Genomic DNA, 26,468 nt, shown 5'->3' with positions numbered 1-26,468 from the left:
AGGCAAGACCTCCTCCTCTCGCAGCTCCATGGACACCACCAGGCCCTGCTTGGTCACCACCGACCGCAGCTTGTTCGTCTTGCCGCTGTTGGAGCGCGCTTGCCAAGTGTTCGACGAAATGCATAAGCCAATCATAAGTTGTACTCCGCTAAATTCAAGGGGAGTAAAAATACTCCACCCATTCGGCCGGATACTCCTTTATTTTTAGGGGATCGGTTAGAGTTGACCTTAGAAGATTTAGCATGCCCAAAACTTATCAAATTTTCTAACTTCTCTATAGTCTAGATATTAGCAAAATTTTGAAATTACCCAAACACAAACTCTCTTGGGCACCACCGACCGTAGCTTCACGCGCCACAGCTCCACCTTGTCCGTCTTGCGGCCGCTGGAGCGCACTTGCCAAGTGTTCGACAAAATGCATAAGCCAATTGTAAGGTTTACTTTCCTAAATTTAAAGGATTGATTAGAAACAATCAAAACTTAGTGGAGTAAAAATACTCCACTAAGCTTTACTCCAGCCGGATACTCCTTTATTTTCTAGGGATCGGTTCGAGTTGGCCTTAGAAAATTTAGCATGCCTAAAACTTTTCAAATTTTCTAACTTCTCAATAGTCTAGAGGTTAGCCAAGATTTGAAATTACCCAAACACAAACTTCCTTTTCAGAAGCCAAAATTTGAAATCACACAAACACAAACCTTCAAAAGGCAAATTCCAGCGTAACCCAAACAAGTCAGCAAGATCCAGTCACAGCGAGGAAAGCAGAGAAACAGAGGGAGAGCTCACCGCCGTCCAGCCCCCCAGATCCACCGCATCGCACCCCGGCGAGCGAGCGGAGCATGGCGGCGGTGGGCGGCGACGCGGCGAGCATGGTGGCGGTGGGCCTGGTGTGGGGCGCCACCAACGCGCTGATGCGCCGTGGCGCGCTCGTCTGGGACCGCCGCTCCCGCTCCCTCCCCGCCGGCACCGGCGCCGTCCGGCGGTGGGCCGACCTGCTCCTCACGTGGCAGTACTCGGCGCCGTTCCTCGCCAACCTCTCCGCCTCCGCGGCCTTCTTCCGGCTCCTCGGCGACGCGCCCATCTCCGTCGCCGTGCCCGTCACCAACGCCACCACCTTCGCCGCCACCGCCGTCGCCGCCGCGCTGCTCGGGGAGGCCACCCGCGCCGCGCCCGCCGCTCTCGGCACCGCGCTCATCGTCCTCGGCGTCTGGGTCTGCATCTCCTAGCTCGCCTACCCCGTCTACTGCTTCCAAGAACTGAATTGCAGTTCAGTACTGAAACTTGTGGCATCATCATTTAGCTCACAGTTCAGTTCTCATATTTCTTCAAGGTTGCCAAAATGTAGGATTTGATCTCATTGTGCTATGATATGTGCTTTTTAATGCCAAAATGTTACTGCTGCTTGTCATTTTAGCAATCTTGCTTGTTGTTCTAGAGCCAGAGAGGAAACATGGTAAACGCATAACACGAACAAAATGTTGATTTACAGCAGACATGTTACCGAGGATAACTACTGGGCAACCTGCACACAAAGAAAGATTGCAGCATCTCATTTGATCGATCACTTTTTCTGGATCCTTATCGCTGTAGGCCTCTGTAGTTTGTACTGCTCTGGCATCGTCAAGAACGTCTGGCGCCGCTAGCTCAAGTAACCTGAACTCCTCAGGGCAGAGTTTCTCGGCTCTGAACCATGTGTGTGCATCGAAGACCACAGAATTGGATCGTTCAGGCATTTTATTCCTGAAATATGCAGCACCGCATGCCCCCCATGTGGATCACAGGACCAGAGCGACTGTAAATCTGTAGCTAGTTTTTTTGTTCCTTCTGTGCCACTCAATCCAGCATGCCAGTCATTAAATTATCTATCTAAATCCCGGTGGTAGGAAAGAAGAAAATGTGAACCACGCATTCAACTGTATCCCAAACATACTTATTTATGTTTGTGCTTTCTGTTACACTTATCCAACTAGAAATAAGCATCACTGTCTGAAAGATTAGTATTATTTGTTTGTTATCAATACCTACTTTCCCTCCTCTTGCAAAACATAGTTTCCCTGTTGCCATGTGTCGTGTAAGTTCAGATCGATGGTGCTTTCAACTAATGATCCGTATGTGGTCCGACCTCGGTACGTGCCTGACTATGGCTACATGATCATGCCGAAGGTGCTTTGATGTACTTGTTAATAAGAATGACGTCCATACTTTTACAGGCCCATCTTGAATGCTCTGTTTCGTAGCAGCAGGGCAACTATACCTAGTTACTCCTACTTGGTGGCACACAAGATCATGGCTGTAATCTGGGAGGGAGAAGCGACTCTATGACTAAATGCTTAATCCTGTAAGGTATGTTTTTCCTTTTCGAAGAAACACAAAAGCTTCACGTTTTGATGTATTGTTAGGAAAAGACTGTGATTTCATTTTTTTTATAAAGTACCCAAGAGTTGGCTATACCAACCCATACTAGCATTATTGGGCGTTAGGGAAGCTGGTATGCAGTTTGCTTGTACCCCATTTTTCTCTTTATCCGTTGCTACTGGAACTAGAACACGGATTGCAAAATTCAGTAAAAAAAATTCTTTCTCCCCATTGATTCATCGGATTCCTTTTTGTTCTAGCCAAAAGATAGAAAACACAGCTTAGTTCATGGGATGATAGCCAAGAATCCAACCACTTAATTTTACCTGTATCGTTACCTCCTCACATGTCTTTTCTCTACTCTTTTCTCCATGTTCAAGGATTATTACAAGGCTTAGGTTACATAGTACACATAGTATCAAGATCAATAGGACATGGACTCAAGTACTTAACTTCATAAATCCAACTTGTCTTGGACTCTAGTTTAACCGACAATGCAAACATTGCCTTGACTCTGAAAGTACTTACACAAATACAAGCACAATGTCTCGACATGCAGAAACTTGTGCTACAATATGATGACTCCATGCCTAGTGCCTAGACCATAACATACATATATGTTAACTACTCCCTCTGTAAACTAATATAAGAGCGTTTAGATCACTAGTGATCTAAACGCTCTTATATTAGTTTACAGAGGGAGTACACGATAACAGACATACATGATGTGAGTCATGAACAGTGTGTTACTCAAATCAAATGTTCTCCCTCCTGATGCACACGCTTCTTCCTTTCTACTGTAAGTTGTGGTGGTTGCATCTTACAGCTTATCGTGTAGTTGTAGTAGGGCGGTATGCGAGATCTCCATGAAAGAGCCTCAAATTCTCCACGGGGTAGGGTACCACCATTTCCTAAGAGAATGTCCTGCACATTGATTTTAGGAATATTCTCATTGGAATCTGACTGATGATGGTTGCATATCAAGAAATATCTGTGGCTCTTCCCCAATCTCCAATAGTATACCGGTTCATCTTCCCGCAAACGAAGGTTTGGGTGCTGGTCAAAGATAAGGAGATTTGTCTGTTTATATGCTCTCACACATTCAAGAATTGTGTGCCAAATTCGACCATCGAAGTTATCTCGCAGTATCCCAGCAATGATATACGCGCTTAGGAAACATTGTCTTTGTTCCAAAGCGATCTCCATGGCCATTGAGGCCAGCTTCGGCTGCTCATCTGAGTTTGTGCTTCCGAATACGAGTGACTTGAAAAAATGCCAATAAGCTTCTTGCGGGAGATAGTCCAGTCGTAGTGCTTCTGTTGTTCCCAGATTCACAATTCTATCTGATCGGCTGGTGATTATAATTTTACTTCCACCACATGGTGTCATGCAGGTTATGGAAGATTTCATCCTTCTCCATGTTCCCTCATTAATGTCCTCAGCTATTTCAATAATAATTAGCAACCTTTTTTGAGAAGCACAATTCTGATGTCTGACTAGACCATTAAAATTGTTTCCTCTTAGGTCGATCAGTCCTTCATTCTTGAGACTGCCTTCTGGAAAGAAGAGGATCGTCGAGAAGTGATCGCGCACACTCTCATCCCTACAGACATACTCAATGAGAGTGCTCTTCCCTACTCTTATTGGACCAACGATCGGAAGTACAGCCAGGTCATGCATAGCATTGGGACGCAACAAGAAATTCAGGACCCTTTCCAGTTCAGTTTGCCGACCAAACATGCAATTATCCAAGATCAAATAAGTGCCATAAGGTTGGCGGAGTATCCGAGGATACGACTCCAAGAAGAAAAGGAACTCCTTCATACCAGCCATGGTGTCTTCAAGGGTGTCGACCAACTGCTGCAGCTCTTCTTGTATGCTGTTGTTTGCACCAGATAACAGTACAGCTTCTCCGTCGCTGCTACCACCACCGGCGCCAGAGGCACGAAGTCGTTTAGGTGGCCTTAATTTAGACAGTGCAGATGATGAGTGGCTCACCTCCTCCCCCTCCTTGTCACGGATGGCTTGGAATCTCAAAGCATCAAGCACGTAGTGGCCTCTGTACATACCTTGCCTCAACATTTTGAGCTGACGGAGCATTCCCTGGTTGGTGATGCGCCGTCCCTCAGCTTCTTCGACGACGGTGTCGATTCTCATTAGAAGTCTCTGCAGCCTCTGCACAATCTTGTCGGTGCCAGGCTGCTGCTGGGAGTATCGGCTGATCATGAAGGACACAGACCTGCTGATGAGGTCACCTACAATTGCAGAGAAAAGGACATCCATCAAGTTGAACCTCCGCGGCTTGAGCAATTGTAGTGGAAGATTTGAAGATTTGTGTTGGGATAAACAGAGCAATGGGTTTTTGGAGAGATGCTCAAATTTGGTTCGAAGATTTGAAGGTGACAGACTGGTACTTCAATGTGAGCCTACTGATGGATAGATAACATATTATATGATGTGTTTCCCTGCCAATAAGTGAGTCTTTACCTGACATGCGTAGTCAGACTGCCAACATGCTAGTCTGACTAATTCTTGACTGGCTAATCTATGTAAAAAAAGTAATCATTCGACTTCTATTCTTTATTTATTTTATTGCATATGTTTCCACTTAGTCGTGGCAAATGTTGATCCGCAATGCTTTTGATAATTGACAGCTTCTTTTCTTAGGATTTTTGTAAACCGCAGCTGTAAAATTCAGTTGTCTCAAGTCACGCAGATATCGTTTTTTTTGCTTTGTTAAGTAGCATATGGAGTGACTTAAGAGTTGCTTTATGAGTTCCACATATTTAGAAACGTGCCTTTTATTTAAGATATTTGTTTTTTTCCTATACTTGAAGTTTGCGTAGCTTGTTTTTTTAGCTTGTTTTTTTGACAGGTGGTCGATGAGACACAATGTAGAAAAATTCAGCAGGTTTTTTGACTGGATGCTTCGATTTTGACAAAGGATGTCTAGAAGACTGAAGGATGTCTAGTAGTATTTGGCAGCCAGGAATTGAATAGCTGTCGTTCTAGTGATTTTGTTTTCGAACATTCTCGTGTTTGTTTGAACTTGTCAGTGCTTGTTAATTCGCAGAATTCATTGTTCAAAGATTAGCAAACCCCTACTTCTCCATATATCTGAACTGTAAGTCAAGACATCATTTGTAAATTTCAGGTTACATATTCGTTAGAAATTTGGCATATGACAATAACTTAAGTGAAATATAGTTTGTACCACCAGAAATTTCGGAGCACTGCGCACTTGGATCAGTGTTTTTATTTCTTAGACAAAGGAAAAGATATATTCTTTGGCCTTGCATGGTTGGAAGTGTATTGCTTCTGATTGACCGCATCACTGTATCTCGACAGATTTCTAGAGTATAAACGGTATGGAGTTTTTTTTCCTTTCCAAATCAAGCCCATTTGCGCGCCATCCTTTTTTGCGGCATGGTTCATGACCTTCTCAAGTATATGGACAAGACTTCAAAAAATAGCGCATAAACATACTTAAAAAACATAGCAATCCCATCCAATAAATAACAAATTTCCTTGCAAATAAAATAAATAAGTAACATATTTATAGGACAGGAGATTGTACAAACACAATATAATATCTCATGTTTCAAATGTAAAAGGTAGAGATGAGAAGACATACAACCTTCTCAAGTACCAGTAACACATAAAAAGGTTTTTGTGCTTAACTACAAGACACAATGGACTTGTAGTGTCACTTATTGTAATTGAAATGACTAACACATCGAGTCTTTGAAACCTTTATTCTGTATGTATATAGGTTTTTGTAACTATAGCAAATAAATTGCTGCCAGTTGATTACTCGCGCGGTTCATCTTGGCTCCCTGCTGCACCTGGCTGGAGTGGTCCAGTTGCGCTAGTATCCGCTGGAATCTGGGGTGCTGTAGAGGAAAACCCAACCTCTACTTCAGATTGTACTTCAGCTTCTAGAATTGCAGCAGCATTACGAAACGAGCGTGCAAGCTGCAAAGAACAATACAGGTAAGTCTGATAGCTTGACCAGACATCTAGCAAGAATGATCAATACGACATGAGTAAAGCCTTGATGTTTGCAAAAAATTGGTATGCAATGTGAAGAAATCGAGGAAAAAATAATTAACAAAGCGACCACATGCAACTAGATATTGATTCTTGAAACATGAATCAACTTTGTGCATAGACCTCAATGAATTATGTGCAGTCGTTTTTTCTATCTCAAATATTTTGGATTGTAAGAAATATGTATTTGCTATTTATGGTATGCACTTTATTAGGACCTGAAAGTTTGAAGATGCGGCCAAGTTTTGTAGCCAATAGAACAAGCCATTAGATAGTGTGCATCTTAGCAAGAAATAAAGAACTGAATGTAGCTTGGACTGATCATGTTAATTAATTTGAAGAAAACCATATTTAGCAGCATGTTGGCAAATGGAGATGTGTCTCGCGCTAGATACAAAAGCACTAGTTTGGGCAAAGCAAGCCAACATTGTAGTTCGGGGCACACACTAGTGGGCTTACAAAGCCCACTTGGATACACAAGATGTTATCCCCATTTTTTTTCCGTTGATACCAAATTGTGACAGCCAATCCAATATGTTTCGGTAGCTAGAGAAGCCAAACCAACACGTGCCAATGCGAGTGACTGAGTGTAGAGCTATGGCCATCCTAACATGTGTCCACGCGCACCTACAACCGTTGAGTAGGCAATAGTCTAGTTTCCGAAACACACAAATACAACATGCACACCATCACCCACATCGTCCCCACAAAGGGCCTACTGAATACCATAGTGCGAAATTTTAAGATTGACGAAATTACCACAGACGCCTCACTATCTATGAGAACGTCGTCTCCCACCGAAAGATTATTCCCTCTTTAACGAGACACTGGACGTTAAACCTAGGGTTTAATCTCTGGTGAACCAGGGGTAAAACCACCCGCATAACCATTCAACCACATATTGATTCTCTAGTCTAGTGTTTTTATGGCACACCTAAACCATTAGGTACTTGCATCTTTGATTTGACTTCCCCAAAAAACTCCACGGGGTAGGATAGTAAGAAGCTGGTTCTAGGGAAAGCTAAGATTTCACTTTTCCTATTGACACAATACCGATGACAATGACTGAATGACATTAATAGACGATGATAATTGATGGATGCATATCCCTAGCAGTGTGTCAAATTTATCCTGTTTGCATTGTCATCTTTATAAATGATGGTGATGCTAGCTTGTCGATGACTCAACATGTTCTATCTTTGGTTTCTACTCAGTTAAAAAAAGTAGAATATGTTGTTCCCAATTGGTGAAACAAGACCAAGATTTTGCCTCTGGTTAAAAAAAACCGAATCCCTAACAAGGTATATCCAATTTCCTTCAATAATAAATATTTACCAAGGAAGGTACTTATTATGTTTTTTTGTGTGCTCAATTTATTGCCGACAACTATTTCAAAAATAGTAAAGTTATGGATTTCAGTCGTAAGTAGTATACTAGAAACAAGAACACACCAGTAACATACTAAAGCAACTATAAGGTTATGTATCTTTGTTTTGGACAATTGATAATTAATGCATAACTTCATTGCTTCAAGGGAATAAAAGAACATTTTACATGTAGTGCTCTTAATTTATGCGTATGGATATTTCTCAATATGTTTTCATCGTGTTTGAAATATAGTAAGTTAATTTATACCTATCTAATTGAATACTTACTTTCATAATCTATATCGGACAAGCGTCTTCACTCTTCATTTGTTTGATTGGACTACATGTTTTCATATATCTCCTCTAAAAACATTTTACGCTGAATTATATGTTTGTTGAGTTTTGAAGTAGAAAGTATATTATAATAATAAAAGTCTAAACTGGTATGATGGTTTTGTGCTAAAAACATTGTGTTCTCAAGCTTTAGTTTCTCATTTTTTTTTAATTTATGGATTGCTTATGTGCTGAATTCTAAGTTGTTAAACATGAAAGTACGTAAATATTGTGTTAATAATAACGAATATTCAAAATATTTTACGTTTATTGATTGGGCAGTTATTCAATCAGAGGCCACATCTATCGAATTGCAATAATGAACCAAAATGAACCTCTCACAAAGTAAATGTGTTAACTTTTGTATAAACACTTGAACAGTAGTCTCCACACACATACATAATTATTAATATCTCTGGAATCAAATTTTCCATCTATGTTGGTGTAGTTTTTAGATCCTATATTATCAAGATTCTGGTTAGTATTGTTTGCAATTGGGCATATTTGGTGGAACTAAATATAAGTTTCTTATTTATTCTGTGATCAATAGTCAGAAGTGGCATAGTCGCAAACTTGATTCATTCGGAAAAACAATTTCGAACATACTGCCCCCCCCCCCCCACCTGGGCTCGCGCAGGGAAAGCATTTGTTGTATGATATATCTCAATATCTCATTGGGTGTTGAGAGTCACTTTCCCGTTATATAGGGTGCTACTTTTAGTAAGTGTTGACTATTTTTTAGCTATTTTCAGAAATACTACCGATCCATGTGATGGTAGGAGGCTAATGCTTAACCCAGACCTTAAATTTTACTCCTAGCCAAGAAATGTCGAATGTGCTACATGGTCACGTTATTGGGTCAACTAGGAAGCAAAATTAATTTCCTAATTTAACCGCTTTGTGGAATATAAACATTTCTTTAGATACACATTAAAATGAGTGAGACTACTTCATAAACCATCTACATGCTGACATGGGTGCAATTTGTTTGACTTGAACAGGTAAATAGCACACGCTTTTGCATTATATTTTAAATTGCATGTATATATCGTCATCATATTTAACCATAAGAAATATACTCTCATGTCCCATGTGTCATATTTTGGCAGATTTTCTTTCACACATTTTTCTAATGTTTTCGTGTTATTACAATGCAAGAATTTTAGCCATTGGGCGTTTAGCTACTCAATATGATAGAAATATATTATTTAGTTTTCATTATTCTATATCTAGTAACAATATTGTATAGTCTTGATTTAGAAATAATGCATGATAGAAGTGTTATAGTTTATCATTGTATGTCTTGGATCTACTTTGGCAAACCTCAATTTCAGGCAGGCATTTTCAATCTTCAAGCAAGCAACACATCAATATGTCCTCAACTCCTCACGCATTTTGTGGTTCTCAATCGCCAATATTTTGTTCTCAATCTCCACACGCTCATTCTGTTGCTTGATGGAGAGCTTCTGAGATGAATATCATTAACTAGTTTAGTATATCGGTAGTATTATATTTAACTATGATAATATGCTATATATAATTTTTTATTATTGCAATCAAGACTACATAACAACAATAACATTGTGGCATGTCTAAAAATATATTATACAATTGATAAGATTAAAGAATTTTGCATGATAAAAAAGCACATAAATGTTTGTTGGTGCCTAAAAGATTAAGGCACACACAAATAAATTTATATGGTTTTGTGTTGTCACTTTGCGACCTTAATCTGAGGACCCATCTTCATGACCAACAACTTCGCTCGTTTTGATGAAGATCTTGAATTTCCATCCATTTAGTTGATACCGATGAAATGCTATCCAATATGACTGTAGAACCAATAAAGTGTATGTATCAAAACAATTAAGACCTCTGGAATAATATGATGTTTTATTATGTGAAAATAAACAAATTGCCTCCTATATAAATATATACATGAATAACTATAATTGTATACACGAATATTTTAAGCCTCGGATGACTATACATATATGCAGATACATAAGTCTATATGTGAAGTTCAGACTTCCGACTACTACTACAAATTTATAGCATGTAAATAGAATTTTCTTTTGTTTTCAGAGTGGTGTGAATATTATAACAAAAAATGAATATTTATTTTGAACAAAATAATAATCTGTTATCATCCATGACAGAAATCTGGGAACAAACACGTTATATATTCCAAAGTATTCATAGTTTTACAAAAGTGAAAACTAAACTAACTAGGAAAAAGCAATGATAAGAAAGAGAGTACGTTTCACAGAAATAACATGGATGGATTAGTTTATATGTAAAATACATAGTCTTACTTTAGTGTTTTGTTGTTTTGCTCCTTTAGTGAACATGTGAGCATATTCTCTATTGAACAAGAAAAGATCTTCTACTTTTAGTCAATCAAGTTAAAAAAGATCTTCCACTTTACAAGAGGGAAAGTTTTGATTAACTGAGCCATTTTAGGATAATTTTTCTATAATCTAATAGAAAATTCTAAAACTCGTTCAAGTTCTTGTTCCGAACTTTCATGTGAAAAAACTCTGACGACAAAGAAAGTGACACATGTCTGATATAAAATATGAAATTTCAGTCATCCTTTTTCTTCAGATCAACTATTTTTCATTCAATTCCAACACAACAGAACTGAACAAATAGAACACAATTATGCACTGGTGTATACTTGAAAACATAAAAGAAATAACCTATTTTGAGTACTTCTCAAACATAATTGGTTATCTACCATGAAGGACCCTTTGATGTGCGAGACCAAGAAAAAATGGTCAAACATATATAGTATGTGGGGAAAGAAAATAAGTTTGGAACCGCGCCAACAAAGACAAACAACAATCCTTTCTTTGGTGCGATCATGTGCCGAAAAAACAAGCTATGTTTTTTGAAAATACAAAATACAAGAACTCGTATTTTCAAGTTAGGCATAGTATATATGCCTCGAAAATTTCAATGGAAGAATGCCCTTTATAACTATGAAAAGCATACCAGGTAGCCTCGTTGTTCTGTTAGTCCTCTTAGATCATAGGGGTAAATGCTTCTTTCTTTGTGCGCGCAACAAAGGGGTGCTTTATAGGATGATCACACGGATCAATATCAATTTCTGGTCAGTACAACATCCATGCCTGAAATTTAAGTAGGATTGGTGCCTAAAGATGTATGCCGCACTACAGATAGATATTTAGATAGATAGGGACTGCGTTATTTGGAATAATAGGAAACTGTGGGTCAAATCCTGTCGACCGCCTTTTCTGAATGATAGGGCATGACCTCACGAGTCGTAGGATGCATAAGATCATAAGAAAGATAGAGCTGAACATATGCATATCCTTTTCCCGACACACTTTCGGCGCACGGGAGACGTAAGAGCCTAAGAAAGATAGAGTTGAAGATATACATATCCATTTCCCGACACACTTTCGGCGCATAGATAGACCGAGCACTACTTTAATAAGTAATATATAAAAATGTCGGTCTAACTTCTACTCTTGTCCTAGTACCACCCACTGTACTCATCTCGTGATATGTGGTGTCGATGTCAGGGTGTGGGGCTGCCAGTTTGTGAAAGTCTAGTACACGTAGTGCTGCGTCTAGGTTGCCATGGGTGGGCTCCTAGGAGGTTCCACAACTTCAAAGAATGATGTGCGAGGCTACCATGTGTTGGCGGTAGGTCCTGTAGGACCAATAGTATATCGACCAGAGGGGGGTGAATGGGAGATTTAAAAATTCTTCTGAAACGTGAAAACTCTCGGTACAACACAACGAAAAATAAATCTAAGCACAAAAAAAACTACAAAAGATTATCACACTAGAAGATAAACTATATATAGAAAGATTAGACGAAGAATTCTATGAAAGAGATTATACCATCCAATTCTCTTCAGATTTTTGGGAGTTACGGGTCTCTGGGAATCAATAAAATTGAGTTAAGGGGTCATATTTTAACATCCAGAAAGGAGGATGAGGGGCATCTTCTCCCTCTCCTCCGGCTATGTCAGAATTCCTCTAGGGGCACTGCCATCATCGCCATTGCATTCATCGTCATCTCCACGACAATCTTCTTCCTTTATATTGGGGCTTCTCCATCAGAAAGCATGATTGTGCTAGGAATTATTTCCCCAGTATTTATTTCATCTTCACCTCTATGTTTGATTAGTTATTTGTTTGATGGCATTGGCGAAATAGTATGAAGGTTGGTTGCACACATGTACATTACTAGTTCTGTTGTTTTATGCAAGGTCACTTTGTTTTTCATGTCAAAGTTTCACTTATAATTTTGGTCAACGAAATATAGGTTATATGCCATAAAAAATATATCATCAGAGAGTTCTTTGGAATGTGCATGCAGTGGCATACTTTTTGTGGCATAACCCAATTTTGTTGGTACAATTAATGGTCAAAGTTAGACATAAAAATATGAAGTGTCCTTATATAAAAAAGTGGAAGTAGTAATTTCTATGATATCCTTTGTGGCTTTTGTATGAGTGCACACGTGTATTAAGGGAACCCATATGTTTTCTAATGCTTTATGATGAAGGATGAAGGGGATGCGTGAGTGATAGAAATCATATCCCACTAGTACGGAGTTATAGCATATGGAAGTATGGGGACCCTTGATCTTTAAGCTACGATCAATTTTTACCTTAATAATTTCCAGTTGCTAGGCGTGTTGCCCATTGGGAGCTTAGCCATAAGTACATGTGAGTCAATGGTTTTGCAACATGTAATCTTAGGTTCCACCCAAGAAATAGAAACGAGATTCACTTGTGAGGGGAAACACATATTACATCTTACATATAATGCCTTGTCTACCCCATTCTATTATAGTACTCTATGGCCTAGTCCATGCCTCACCATTTTTTGCATTGATGTGAGACTGGAGAGAAAACACATGGGTATAACATTGTCTTTTTCATTTCCATTAAATCAATCTCTAATAATGAAAACCACTTTATCACAAAATAGTCAATTGCCTAGAACACTTGCTCCCGTTGGATATCATTAATTCCTTCACAACCATAGCACACTCGCTCTCTTTAGTTCTTGCAAACTATTTAATAACAACAAAAACTTCATTTGACTTGCCTCTACAAGATAAATAACACATATTCACTTGAATCTTTGTAAAGTAATCACTAAAATTTCATAAATAACATACATAACTTTTAGAGCATTTTACATGAAGTTCTCTTAATTTATGGGTATGGATGTCTCTCAATATATTTTCGTCATTGAAAGGACGTGGATGTCGCCTAGAGGGAGGGGGATGAATAGGCGCTCTAAAACAATTATGGTTTAGACTTGAACAAGTGAGGAATAAAACTAGCATTTAATTTGTCTAGCATAAAACGTAAATATACTAGGCTCAACTATGTGCACCAATAACTTATGCTAAACAAGATAAACAACTATGTGATACCAAGATATATAACTTGAAGCACGAAGGCTATCACAAAGTAAAGTGTATAAGTAAAGGGGCTCGGGTAAGAGACAACCGAGGCACACAGAGACGACGATGTATCCCGGAGTTCACACCCTTGCGGATGCTAATCTCTGTTAGAGTGGTGTGGAGGCACAGTGTTCCCCAAAATGCCACTAGGGGCCACTTTATTCTCATCACGCCCTCGCACAATGCAAGATGTCGTGGTTCCACTATGGGACCCTTGAGGGTGGTCACCGAACCCGTACAAATGTCGAACCTTGGGGGGGGGGGGTCATTGAAACCATACAATTTTCTTGGGGCAATCTTCACAACTTAATTGGAGACCCCGAAGGTTGCCTGGAGCTTTACACCACAATGATTGAGCTCCGCAGCACGACCAACCGTCTAGGGCGCCCAAGCACCCAAGAGTAATAAGTTTCTCAACATTCACTTCCACGTATCACCAGAAGTCAAACCGATGCAACTAATGCAATGGCAAGAACACACGAAGTGCTCAAGGCCCGCACTCTCAAATCCCACCAATGCAACGAAGCTATGGAGGAATATGAGAGGAAGAACAAGGAGAACACAAAAGAACTCCAGCATCTAGATCCACAAGGTTCTCCTCACTTAGAGGAGATACGGATTGGCGAAAATGTAGATCTAGATCTTCTCTCTCTTTTCCCTCAAAAAGATGCAAGATTCATGGGAGGAATAGAGAGAAAACAAAGCTTTTGGAGGTCGACAATGGAGGAGAAAGCTTGCAAATAAACGCTGGGGCAATGGGGAAGAAGATCCCCTTTTATAGAGGGGACTCAAATCCAACCGTTATGCACATAGGTCGTGCACCAGCGGGACTACCGCTCGGGGGAGCGGTACTACCGCTTAGCCTGGTCAACGCAACCCAACGAGTACTGAAGTACTAGAACGGTAGTTTCGTTAGAACCAGCATAGCCAACACATCACCAGAGTAGAAGTACCGCACGAAGCGTTACTACAATATAGTGCTAGCAATACTACCATGAATTGGCAGAGAGCATACAGAAGACTCAACTCAAGCGGAAGTAGCCGCGGTACTACCCAGCAGAAGTACGCCTAAGCGGTATTACCGCCATAAGACAAGCGGTACTACCACGAGTAGTCGACGGGCAACAGAAGACTCCAGCCAAGCGGAAGTACCGCGGTACAAGCCAACGGAAGTATAGCCGAAGCGGTACTACCGTGGGCACCAGTGGTACTGCTACTTGGTCTCTGCCAAAATACCAATGCACAAGAGATGAAACAAGTAAGATCAAAACTATCATAACTTCTTCAAATAAACTCTGATTTTGAAGAACTCAAGCTTGATAGAAAGCTAACGACAAGAGCTGTCAAATCACGAATTGAAATATGCCAATGATATAGAGGTGTGAAACCTCCACCAATGATGAACCGGCAAAAACTCCAACATCAAAAATACAATAGATGATGCATATAGGAATATGGGTGAGCCTATCTTAGGCACATCTTCACATGTCCATTATCACGGCAATGGACGGCAAGCTTCAAGTCCGATCTCTTCGTGATGGTCCACTTGAACTTGCACACCGCAATCTTGATGACGATCACCACTTGATGTCATCGTCCATGGGTTATATGATATCTTTCTTTCGATATCAACCTTGATGACACCGCAACGTTTCCCGTCCAAAGCACGAAAAAGCCCAAACTAGGTCATAATTGGCATTTATTCGAATATTAGGTATGATAATCGATTTATTTTAAATACGCTGAAAATGATTAAGTCAAATACTAGGAAATAACATTTGGTTGGGCCGGTCCTCGCTCAACTTGGGATTTTCAGACACCCAAAGCCCGGCCCAAAGGAAGGGAAAAAGGTCCAACTTCCTGCCAACTCATTTTATATATTCCCCTAAAACAGTTGGGTGGACTTGGATTCCGTGATTTGGAGATGGTCAATCTAGCTCTACTTGCGAGGCAAGCTTGGAGAATAATGAACGATGAACGCTCCCTTAGTGCTCAGGTTTTGAAAGCTGTTTACTTCCTAAACAGTACATTATTGGAGGCAGATTTGGGTCCTCATCCATCTCAGATTTGGCGAGCGATATTAGATGGAAAGGAGATACTAGCTCAGGGAATCATCAGGAGAATTGGGGATGGGGAGAGCACGGATATATGGTTACATAATTGGATCCCTCGTGATAGTTTCAAAAGGCCTATTACATCCTTAGTGCCGAACCCACCACGGCGAGTATCTGATCTTATTGGTACTACTACAGCACAATGGAATGAGGGGCTGGTTCGCTCAGTTTTCATCCCGGTTGATGCAAACGAGATTCTAAAAATACCAGTGTGTATGCGTAGGCAGCCGGATTTTTGGGCTTGGCATGAAGAACCAACTGGCTGTTTCACTGTTCGGTCGGCATACCGGATAATATTGCGTACGAAGACAAGCAGAGAGGGATGGTGGAACGAGGCCGAGGGCTCATCCACGGGGCAGAACAGTAGGTTTTGGAGCACTATATGGCATATCCAGGTACCCTCAAAACTTCGTATGTTCCTCTGGAGACTTGCCAGACATTCTATGCCCAGCGGAGAAGTGCTTCATCATCGCCATATGGCCGAAACAGACACTTGCTGCTTGTGTGGAGCTAGGGATACATGGAGACACACACTTCTCTCTTGCGCTCTCTCAAGAAGCGTATGGGCTCTCGCACCAGAGGAGTTGGTCGAGAAAATCATCACACACCAAGAGGAAGACGCTAAGGACTGGTTATTTGCTCTACATGAAATACTAGATGCTCATGATTTCACCCGTGTTGTGGTAACCATGTGGGCAATCTGGGCTGCACGAAGAAAGGCAATTCATGAGGATATATTTCAATCTCCACACGCTACAGCGGCTTTCATTAATAAGTATCTGTCAAAGTTGGAGATAGTTAACAAAAGGGAGACGCAAGCAGTACCAAGTAGAGTCATGCGGAGTGCAACATGGGTGCCGCCAATCCAAGGTTGTGTCAAGATCAATGTTGACGGGGCAGTGGCCGTGAGAAGGAAGCATGGTTCCGTGGGAGCGATCTGTAGAGATCAACAGGGCAACTTTTTGGGGGCTTCAGCCATTGTTTTCAAGCATATCACAGAGCCTCAAACGCTGGAAGCCCTAGCTATAAGGGAAGCTCTCTCGTTGGCGGATGATCTATATGCACGAGATATACAGGTTGCCTCGGATTGCAAGGTGGTTGTCGACGGGTTGCATCATGGCAAGCTACCTACTTATGGAGCTATCCTTCGGGAGATATCGGAACACTTCTAGTTTTTTATCATGCAATATAGGTCATGAATTTAGGAGCTCAAACTATGAAGCTCACAATCTAGCGAAACATTCTCTCTCCCTCGCGGTTGGCCGCCATATGTGGGTAGGCCAGCCGGGAGATCTTCATTTCGTCCCTGTAAACATTATGACGGGTTAATAAAGTTTCGCGAGATTGTCTAAAAAAAATATTCCCCTAAAAAACACTCATTTTATTGGTCACCGCTGGCGGCAAATCCCGCGCGGCGCCGGCCGCCGGCTCGCACGCCCTCCAACCCATGGCGCACGACCTCCCCCCACTGTGCGCTTCCATGGCCGGCCCAACTCCCTGCCAGCACAGCCCCCTTCGGCGGGCCCGGCGTTCCCGCTGCCGACTGGCCGCTGACATCGCCACCCCTTCGCCACTCACCCACCCCCCACACAAACGGAAATAGTGGGGATCCCGTGCTTCTCCAATGGCCAATCTGAGTAGTCCTGCAGTGCTCATTGCTGAACCCGTGTTCTTTCAGTAACAATCCATGGGGATTCTTTTGGTTCTGTGTTCTGAAGTACCTTCCCAATGTTCAATGTTCAGATAAATTTGAAGTGCTTACCCAATGTTCACTGCTGTGTTCAATATTCAGACAAATTTGTAGTACTCACCCAATGTTCACTGTTTTGTTCAATATATGCCGACGCCGGGATCTTTCCGGCCTGTTTCTCTCCAGAACGCAGACATCAAGATTCTCTGCCGTGGCCTAACCTCTCGGCTGCAGAAGCAAATCAGCTCTATCGTCGACGAGGATCAGTCCGGCTTCATCCCCGGGCGAAGCATCGCCGAAAACTTGGTCTACGCCGCCGAGATGGTGCAGTGCTGTTTCAAGAGGGGGGGCCACACCCTTGTGCTCAAGCTCGACTTCGCCAAGGCCTTTGACTGCATCAACTGGGCGAGTCTGCGTGCAATCATGCTGGCGCGCGGGTTCCCCGAGCTCTGGTGCGATTGGATGGACGCGATCTTCCACTCCTCGCGCTCCGCCGTGCTTCTCAACTGCGTCCCGGGGAAGTGGTTCCCCCTCCGCTGCGGGCTGCGCCAGGGGCCCCCATCTCCCCGTACTTCTTCCTCCTCGTCGCCGACGTGCTCCAAAGGCTGATTCGACGGGACGCCTTGATGCAGTACCCGCTGGTGGACGGGGAGCCGCCGCTTGTTCTGCAGTACGCGGATGACACGTTGATCATCATGCGCGCGTGCCCCCTTGCGGCGGCGCGGCTCCGCTCCACGCTCGACAACTTCGCCGCTGCCACCGGCCTCGTCATCAACTACTCCAAGAGCACTCTGGTCCCGATGAACGTCGATGACGACACCCTGGCCGCGGTCGTGGCTGTCGTGGGCTGCAAGGTGGAGGGGTTCCCGCAAACCTACCTGGGGCTCCCTCCGTCGTGTTCCAAGCTGTCGCTCGCAGACTTCCATTTCATCATCGCCAAGGTGGATCGGTACGTGGCCGGCTGGCGTGCTCGCCTGCTCTCTCCGGCTGGGCGGCTGGTTCTTATCAATGCCGTCCTGGATGCCCTCCCGTCCTATGCCATGGGCGCGCTCAAGCTCCCCAAGAAGGTGGTCGCCGCGCTCGACTCCCTCCGTCGGGCTTTCCTGTGGAATGCTGCCGATCGCGCGTCTGGGGCGCAGTGCCTCGTCGCTTGGGACCGAGTGTGTCGTGCGAAGGCTGAGGGCGGCCTTGGGGTCCGTGACCTCGCCTCCCAAAACGACTCGCTCCTGCTGAAGGTTCTTCACCGGCTCCACACTCTGCCCCTCACCCGGTGGGCGTCGTGGGTCTGGAACTCGCTCGGCGAGCGCCTCCTCCTGGACGCACACGGCTCGACGCTCGCCGGCGAGCACTGGGCTTACCTCCGGAGCCTCATGCCCCTCTACCGCTCGCTTACCCGGGTCGTCGTCGGCGACGGGCGAACGACCGCCTTCTGGGAAGACCACTGGCTGCCCTGTGGCTCCCTGCGCTGCGCCTTCCCGGCGCTGGCCTCCCACGCTGCCTGCACGGAGGTGTCCGTCTGGGCGGTTCGCACCCTTGGGCTCGACACGGTCCTGGTGCCACGGCTCTCCGTCGCGGCCTCTCGGGAGCGCCTCCTCCTGCTCCCTCTCGTTGGGCAGGGGGGCGCCGGCGCGAGCGCCGAAGATCATCGGTCCCTGGTGCTGTGTGCGAAGCCAAAGGGGCAGCTGGCCTCCAATAAGGTCTATGGCCTCCTGCGCCTTGGTGGCGAAGTCACGAAGAATGCCGCCTTCCTTTGGAGCTCCCCGGCTCCCTCCAGAGTCCGGTTTTTCTCCTGGCTGCTTGCTCTTGAGAGGATCCACACCCGCGACAACCTGCTGAAGAAACACATCGTGGAGCCGCGCGACGCTGGCTGCCCCGAGTGCGGTGCTGCGCTCGAGACACCCGATCACTTGATCTTCAGATGTCCCTTCGCGCAGGCGTTCTGGTACGCCCTGCGCCTCTCCACCACGGGGGTGACGGTGCGTGCCCTGCACCTCTTCGACGTCTCCGGGGCCATCGGTGCGGCGTCGCTGCATGCCTTCGTCCTGTTTTTTTTTTTTTGAAACGTCACCGGGGGGCAGAAAAGACTGCCCACCTGAATTTTCATATAATTAGCTCAAGAAGAGCCTGACATACAAGGGAGAGAGAGAGAGAGCGATAGGTGTAGGGAGGCCCTGACACCCTTACAATCCCGGGGGGACCGGGAACTGAGAAACTACGGCAAGGCAGCAAAGCGCTGCACCCACGATTCTAAGATCGTTTTACATATAGTGCGGGAGCATCTCCATTTCCAGAGAGAGACATCGATGCAGCGCACCACTTCTAGGGGAGGGAGGTCTTGGTTGCGAAAAACCTTGGCGTTTCTGCTCTTCCAGATGTTCCAGAGGATAGCGATGCAGACAGTGGACCGCATGCGGGGGGCACCCGGCAGGCCTGCATTCGAGGCGTAGAAGAGGCCCTCGACAGACTAGGTGGCCGCTGTCCCCGGAGCAACTAGGGCCCATATGGCACTGGCGTGTGCACAGCCGAACAGCAAGTGCTCCAATGTTTCATCCTGACCACAGAAGGCACAGGCGGCCCCGTCAATGATGTGTCTTCGATGGAGCAGGGCAGCACAGGGAAGACGCCGGCGGTGGCACAACCAAAAGAAGAATTTGCATTTGCCGGGGGCGAAGCTGCGCCAAATGGTGGGCGCGAAGTTGTCCGGTTCGTGCACCGCCATGGCAGCCCGATACGCCCCTCTGGCTGTGAACACAGCCCCTATGACCCGCAACGAACGAACATCCTGCACGCCGTGGTGCAGGGTCACCCCTCTGAGCTCTTCCTTGAGACGAGCGAGTTCAGAGCAAGCAGCGGAAGAGAGCCGGGGGCGCAGCTGAGCGTCCAACCCCTGCAGGGCAGCAGCAACACACGTGTTGGGGCGCACAGAGTGCGAGAAGAGTGCAGGAAACCGGAGCTCGAGCGTTGTCTCACCCAGCCAAAGATCACACCAGAAGGCTGTGTGTTCTCCGTTCCCCACCACGCACGCTGTGCACTCCCGGAAGAGCGGCAGCAACGCCAAGAGGGACTTCCATGTGGGGGTGTCTAGGTGGCCGGCGTCACCTAGGTCACGCACGCCGGCCCACCCATACTGGGAGGAGAACCACGTTTGCCAACCGGCTTCATCAGCAAGCACGAGTTCTGAAGTCTCATGTCCCGGACGCCAAGTCCGCCCCGGTCGCGTGGTTTGCAGACTTCAGACCAGGCAATTTTGCATTGAGCTCCGTTGACTGTGGAGTCGTTAGTCCAGAAGAAGGCTCGGCATTTCTTCTCAAAGCTGGCGTGTGTGCCTTCAGCCAATTGAATGGAGCCCATGGCGTAAGTAGGCAGGGACGTGAGGACCGCGTCGACCAAGGTCCATTTGCCAGCAGAGGATAGCAGCAAACCGCACCACCCAGCTAGCCATTTATCCACCCTTGCAATTAGCGGATAGAAATCAGCCAGCTTGAGTTTAGTAGCAGACAGAGGCAGCCCCAGGTATTGTTGTGGGAAAGCAGCCACGGGGCATCCGAAAACAGCAGCAAGCTGGCATGCCATCTCAGGCTCTACGTTGATGGGGACAAAGGTGCATTTGTCAAAGTTGAGGGCGAGACCAGTGTTGGCCTCGAAGGTGTCCAGCACCCTCTTGAGCTTGGCGACTTGGTCTGGATCAGTTTTAAGAAGGATCAAGGTGTCGTCTGCATATTGAAGGACGGGGCACGGGAGCGACGGCTCCAGGGGGTGTTGAAGGCCTCCTTCGGCACCGATCGCCAGGATGAGGCGTTGGAGCACATCCGCTACCAGAATGAAGAGGTACGGGGATAAGGAGTCTCCTTGTCGCAGGCCTTTTTTGCATTCAAACCATCGCCCGGGCACTCCATTGAGCACAACAGCAGACCTACTGGAGGTGTTTAGATCACTCACCCACTTGCGCCATCTGGTCGAGAATCCTTTCGCCTCCAAGATACGGTCCAGAGCAACCCAGGAGACGAAGTCAAAGGCTTTTCTAAAGTCCAGTTTGAGCACGACTGCCGGCAGCTTCCTCTTGTGGCAACACTGAACCAGCTCTGCAGCCAAGACGAAATTCTCAGAGATACACCTCCCGCGCAAGAACCCAGTCTGCTCCGGGTGGACGAGGAAAGGGATGAGTGGTTGAAGCCGACTCGTCATTATGCGCGACAACATCTTCGGGGGACAGTTATGGAGCGAGATGGGTCTGAAGTTCGACGGCGACGTAGGTGCGTCCATCTTCGGGATCAGTGTGACGAACGACCTGTTGATGCCCGACAGGTCAGTCTTGTGATCAAAGAATTCAGCAGCCAGTTCCTGAAGGTCTGGGGCCAGACGAGTCCAGGCGTGCTGGAAGAAGGCAGGGCCGAAACCATCTGGCCCAGGGGCTCCCCCAGCCCGCATTCCGAAGACAACAGCTTTGATTTCAGCGTTGGAGAACGGTTGGTCGAGGGCGAGCGACTGGGCAGAGTCCAATCTAGCACCAGACATCAACTGGTGCAAGTCTAGATTGTCCACAACCGGCGTTTCAGTCCCAAGCAGGTTTAGGTAGAAATCACGCAGGATACGAGCCTTGTCGTTGTGGGCTCGGTGCTCGACCCCGTCGCGGACGAGGCATGCAATCTGGTTCCCTTCGTCCTGTTGTGCTGCTGGCACCTTTGGAAGCGGCGGAATGCGGTGGTGTTCAGGCAGGAATCCCCCCCTCTGGCCGCTACGCTGAAGGCCTGCCGAGACGACGCCGTCCTCTGGCGTAGTCGGTTCCGCCCGGACGATCGTGGACACGTTGACGTGTGGCTTGGCGTCCTGCATCTGTAAAAAGTGTGTGTGGCGTTGTGTAGTTTAGGGGATCTGTTCCCCGTCCCCGCCCTCCTGCTGTTGTATTGTGTTGCCTAGGCTGGCTCAATATATAAAATTAACAATGGGTGATACTAGCTATTTGAGGGGTGGGTGTTCTGGATGGAAGATTTGAAGGTGAGTCAAGGTAGTATGAATAAGTTGGACTTTATTTGGGTAGACTGTTCTACAGAGTGGTGGTTTAGTCAAATTAAAACCATAAATGAGACAAGGAAGAGAAAAACATGCCGTTTGTTGACTGGAGGGTTGAATTTTCACTTTTGACAAAAGACTGAGAAATGAATGGCAATGCAGTCTAGAAGGAATTTTGGTGTTTGGCTCCAGGAATAGTCGAATTTGCTTTGCTTTCTACGTTCAGCGAGAGAAAGCAGTCTCACATTTCTTCGAGAAGAGCGATATGACCGAAATATCGGCCAATACTAGTTCTGTTTTACCGCGGTTAGCAGTATTTTTTTTTTGACACTCATACTGCCGTTAGCAGTAACTTGGCAATTAAACTGATTAACAATAAGAGCAGCAAAGCCAGGCCCATCAATCCCAGTCATTCATTCCTGCTTTGCTAGCCGTTAACTGAACCTGTACCTTCAGTTTCAGGTGTTGTTGTACTCAGAGCAGCTGGAACTGTGCCTGGCCTCCTCGGCAAGCACTGCACTTCCTCCTTCCCAAGCATCCTTGCTTGCTGCTGCCAGCATGGTTCGCTGCTCCTGGCGCTGCAGCTTCCGTCCATTGAAGCAACTATATGTGGTCAGGCCAGTAAGATCCCATGTTTCTCCAATGGGGATGGGGTAACAATAATCCCCTGATCTCTAGTGCTGACTGCTGACTGCTGAACCCACATGGAGCATATTTGGAGAAACAAGTTTATCAGATTACCATATTTCATTAAATAAAGATGTCTGAACTACCACAGTTACCAATAACATTCAGCTTCTCCAAAAACTAGTACGGTGGGCTTCACCTTCAACTTTTATGTCAGCTAGTCACTCAGTTGCCCTTGATCATAGCCATATCTAGCTGCTCCTTGATCTGTTTGAGCGACAATTAATATGGGACGGAGGTAGTAGGTAATAACTTTTTGTATGGTAAAGATCACCCCGCCTCCTCCCGGGCAAGTTAATAACTCATATCATTGATTCGATACTGAATCATGGAAATCTAATACTTGTTCAAGCTTGTGTTATGCATTTTATGAAAAGTGTAATCATTTCTATACTGTCTAAGTTCTAAATGGATGTCATATTTTTTTTAATCTAAGGCACCTGGGCATTAGATAAGTTGCTATGTTGTTTGTTTGTACTCCTTTTAGACTACCCACAATGGGAGTAACATAGGTAGTAACATCACACATATCTAGATAAAGTAGATGATGTGGCAAGCAATAAATGAAGAAAGAGAGGAAAGTAGTATGAGTAACATCACATATATCAAGGCAAGATGTGTCTATAGCCTAATAAATAAAGTGTTGCATGTTACCACACATATGTTACTCCCCACTATAGAGATAGTAACATACACTGCTCATGTTACTAGTCTATGTTACTACCCATTGTGGCTAGTCTTATGGCCTTTATCTGTTGCTACGGGAACTAGAACATGGATTCCCCCCACACACAAAAAACAGAACACGGATTGCAAAATTCAATCTAATTTGTTTCCTTCTCGCCATTTATTTATCTATTATTATTTTTTCTGAGTCAAAAGATAGAAAATGCAGCTCAGCTCATGGGATGATAGACAAGAAACCAACAACTTAATTTTATCTTATCGTTACCTCCATTACTCCCATTCCAGCTTATCTTTCTGATCTTTAAACCCAGCGAAAAAAGAATCTGTTACAGAAAATAAATGCGACAGAGGAATTAAAACATGTGGGCTTTCACCCAAGGATCAAGTGCACGCACACATGAAAAACAGAGCAAATTTGGGTCACTTTTCTCTACTCTTCTCTTCGTGTTCAAGGATTATTGCAAGGCTTAGGTTTATACAGTACCCATAGTATCCAGATCAATCGGATATGGACTCGAGCACTCAACTTTATAAATACATTTTATCTTGGACTCTGATTTAACCGGCAATGCAAACATTGTTTTGATTCTGAAAGTACTTGCCCAAACACAACCAGAATGTACTTGACATGCAAACTTTTGCTACTAGGATAGAAGTCCTCCATGCCTACATGTTAATAGACATATATGTTAACTAATTTAGCAAGACTCCTAATTAAGGCAGAGTAATAATATTCCCTAATTCACAGGACAACATGGTAGCATACATCATATTGTGGTGCACACGCTTGTACACGCTTCTTCCTTCCCACGCAGAGTCGGTATGTTCTGGTGCTCAAATAAAATGTTCTTCCTCTTGATGCACACGCTTCTTCCTTCCCACGGTAAGTTCTGGTGCTTGCATGTTACAGCTTATTGTGTAGTTGTAGTAGGGCGGTATGCGAGACCTCCATGCAAGAGCCTCAAATTCTCCACAGGGTAGTGTACCACCACATCCTAAGAGAATGTCCCGCAGATTGATCTTAGGGACATTCTCACTGGAATCTGACTGATGATAGTTGCAAAGCATGAAATATCTGTGGCTCTTCACCAATCTCCAACAATACACCGGTGCATCTTCCCGCAAACGAAGGTATGGGTTATGGTCAAACATAAGGAGATTTGTCTGTTTACTTGCTCGTACACATTCAAGAACTGCGCACCAGAATTGAGCATTGAAGTTATGTTGCAGTAACCCAGCAACAACATGCGCGCTTATGAAACACTGTCTCTGTTCCAAAGCGATCTCCATAGCCATAGTTGCCAGTTTTGGATGCTCGCCAGGATTTATACTTCCAAATGCAATTGACTTGAAAAAATGCCAATAAGCTTCTTGAGAGATATAGTCCAGTCGAAGTGCTTCCGTTGTTCCCAGATCCAGAATTCTATCTGACCGACTGGTAATTATGATTTTGCTCCCGCCACAAGGTGTCATGCAGGTTACGGAAGATTTCATCCTTCTCCATGTTTCCTCGTTAATATCCTTGGCTAGTTCAATAATAATCAGGAACCTGTTTCGAGAAGCAAAATTCTGATGCCTGAATTTAATATTGTTTTCTCTCAGGTTGATCACTCCTTCATCCTTGAGACTGCCTTTTGGAAAGAAGAGGATCATCGAGAAGCGATCACGCACACTCTCATCCCTACAGACATTCTCAACAAGAGTGCTCTTCCCTACTCTTATTGGACCAACGATCGGAAGTACAGCCAAATCTTGAGTAGGACACATCAAGAAATTCAGGACCCGTTCCCGTTCAGTTTGGCGACCAAACATGCAGTTGTCCAATAGCAAATACGTGCCATAAGGTTGGCGGAGGATGCGAGGATATAACTGCAAGAAGAAAAGAAACTCCTTCATACCAGCCACGTTGTCTTCAAGGGTGTCCACCATCCGTTGCAGCTCTTCTCGCATGTTGCTGTTTGTGCCGAACAACAGTGCTTCTCTGTTGCTGCTACCACCGCGTGTGCGAGAGAAACGAAGGCGTTTGATTGAACTGCATTTAGACAGTGCAGATGAGGAGTGGCTCATCTCCTCCTCCCCCTCCTTCTCGTCGAGGGAAGCTTGGAAGCTCAAGGCATCGAGAACGTAGCGGCCTCTGTACATTCCTTGCCTCAACATCTTGAGCTGACGGAGCATCCCCTGGTTGGTGATGTCCCGCGCCTCGGCCTCCTCGACGATGATGTCGATTCTCAGTAGGACACTCTGTAGCCTCCGCAGAATCCTGTCGATGCCAGGCTGCTGCTGGAAGTATTTGCTGATCACGAACGAAGCTGACCTGCTGATGAGGTCGCCTACGATTGCGGAGACGAGGATATCCATTGATCGCGAACCACCTCGACTCAGAGCTCGAGTGGCGCAATGGAAGAGGGATAAAATTAGCAATGGGTGATACTAGCTATTTGGGGTGTTGCTCAATTTTGACTGGAGGCCTGGGCTGGTGTTCTGGATGGAAGATTTGAAGGTGACTGGCTATTGACTATGGCACTGAGGCTTGGTGCTGGATGGGGCGTGCTATATATATGTATATATGATGTGGTGGTGCTCTACCAGTTTTGGAACGAGTCTTTGCCTGCCGTGTGGAACCGAGCCTGACGAGTCACTCGTCGCGAATCAATGCCAAATAAACAGCACTAATTTTTCTTACTTTATATCTCTAGTTAGTTAGTAAGTGGCGAATCAT

General features: G+C 44.9%; 3 protein-coding genes and 1 pseudogene across 3 annotated transcripts; 1 reads left to right on the top strand and 3 right to left on the bottom strand.

Annotated features, from left to right (window-relative positions):
• Positions 1-718: 718 nt before the first annotated feature.
• LOC109733836 (uncharacterized) lies at positions 719-1,401 on the top strand. Its single transcript, XM_020293047.4, has one exon. The coding sequence runs from the start codon at positions 838-840 to the stop codon at positions 1,222-1,224; it is 387 nt and encodes a 128-aa protein (XP_020148636.3). The 5' UTR covers positions 719-837; the 3' UTR covers positions 1,225-1,401.
• A 1,663-nt stretch (positions 1,402-3,064) lies between these two features.
• Positions 3,065-5,792, bottom strand: LOC109733835 (putative disease resistance RPP13-like protein 1). The gene has a single exon (XM_073507670.1). It carries the CDS (start codon positions 4,634-4,636, stop codon positions 3,104-3,106), a length of 1,533 nt encoding a protein of 510 aa, XP_073363771.1. The 5' UTR covers positions 4,637-5,792; the 3' UTR covers positions 3,065-3,103.
• Positions 5,793-5,924: 132 nt separating this feature from the next.
• On the bottom strand, positions 5,925-11,291 carry LOC109733819 (uncharacterized; annotated as a pseudogene).
• Positions 11,292-24,300: 13,009 nt separating this feature from the next.
• LOC109733820 (putative disease resistance RPP13-like protein 1) lies at positions 24,301-26,251 on the bottom strand. The gene has a single exon (XM_020293031.4). It carries the CDS (start codon positions 26,105-26,107, stop codon positions 24,584-24,586), a length of 1,524 nt encoding a protein of 507 aa, XP_020148620.1. The 5' UTR covers positions 26,108-26,251; the 3' UTR covers positions 24,301-24,583.
• Between the last annotated feature and the right edge of the window lie 217 nt (positions 26,252-26,468).

Source organism: Aegilops tauschii, chromosome 2 (assembly GCF_002575655.3).
Source record: "Aegilops tauschii subsp. strangulata cultivar AL8/78 chromosome 2, Aet v6.0, whole genome shotgun sequence".
NCBI classification, from domain to species: Eukaryota; Viridiplantae; Streptophyta; class Magnoliopsida; order Poales; family Poaceae; genus Aegilops; species Aegilops tauschii.
Note: the sequence above shows the minus strand (reverse complement) of the source record. Positions and strands in the feature narration are given on the sequence as shown.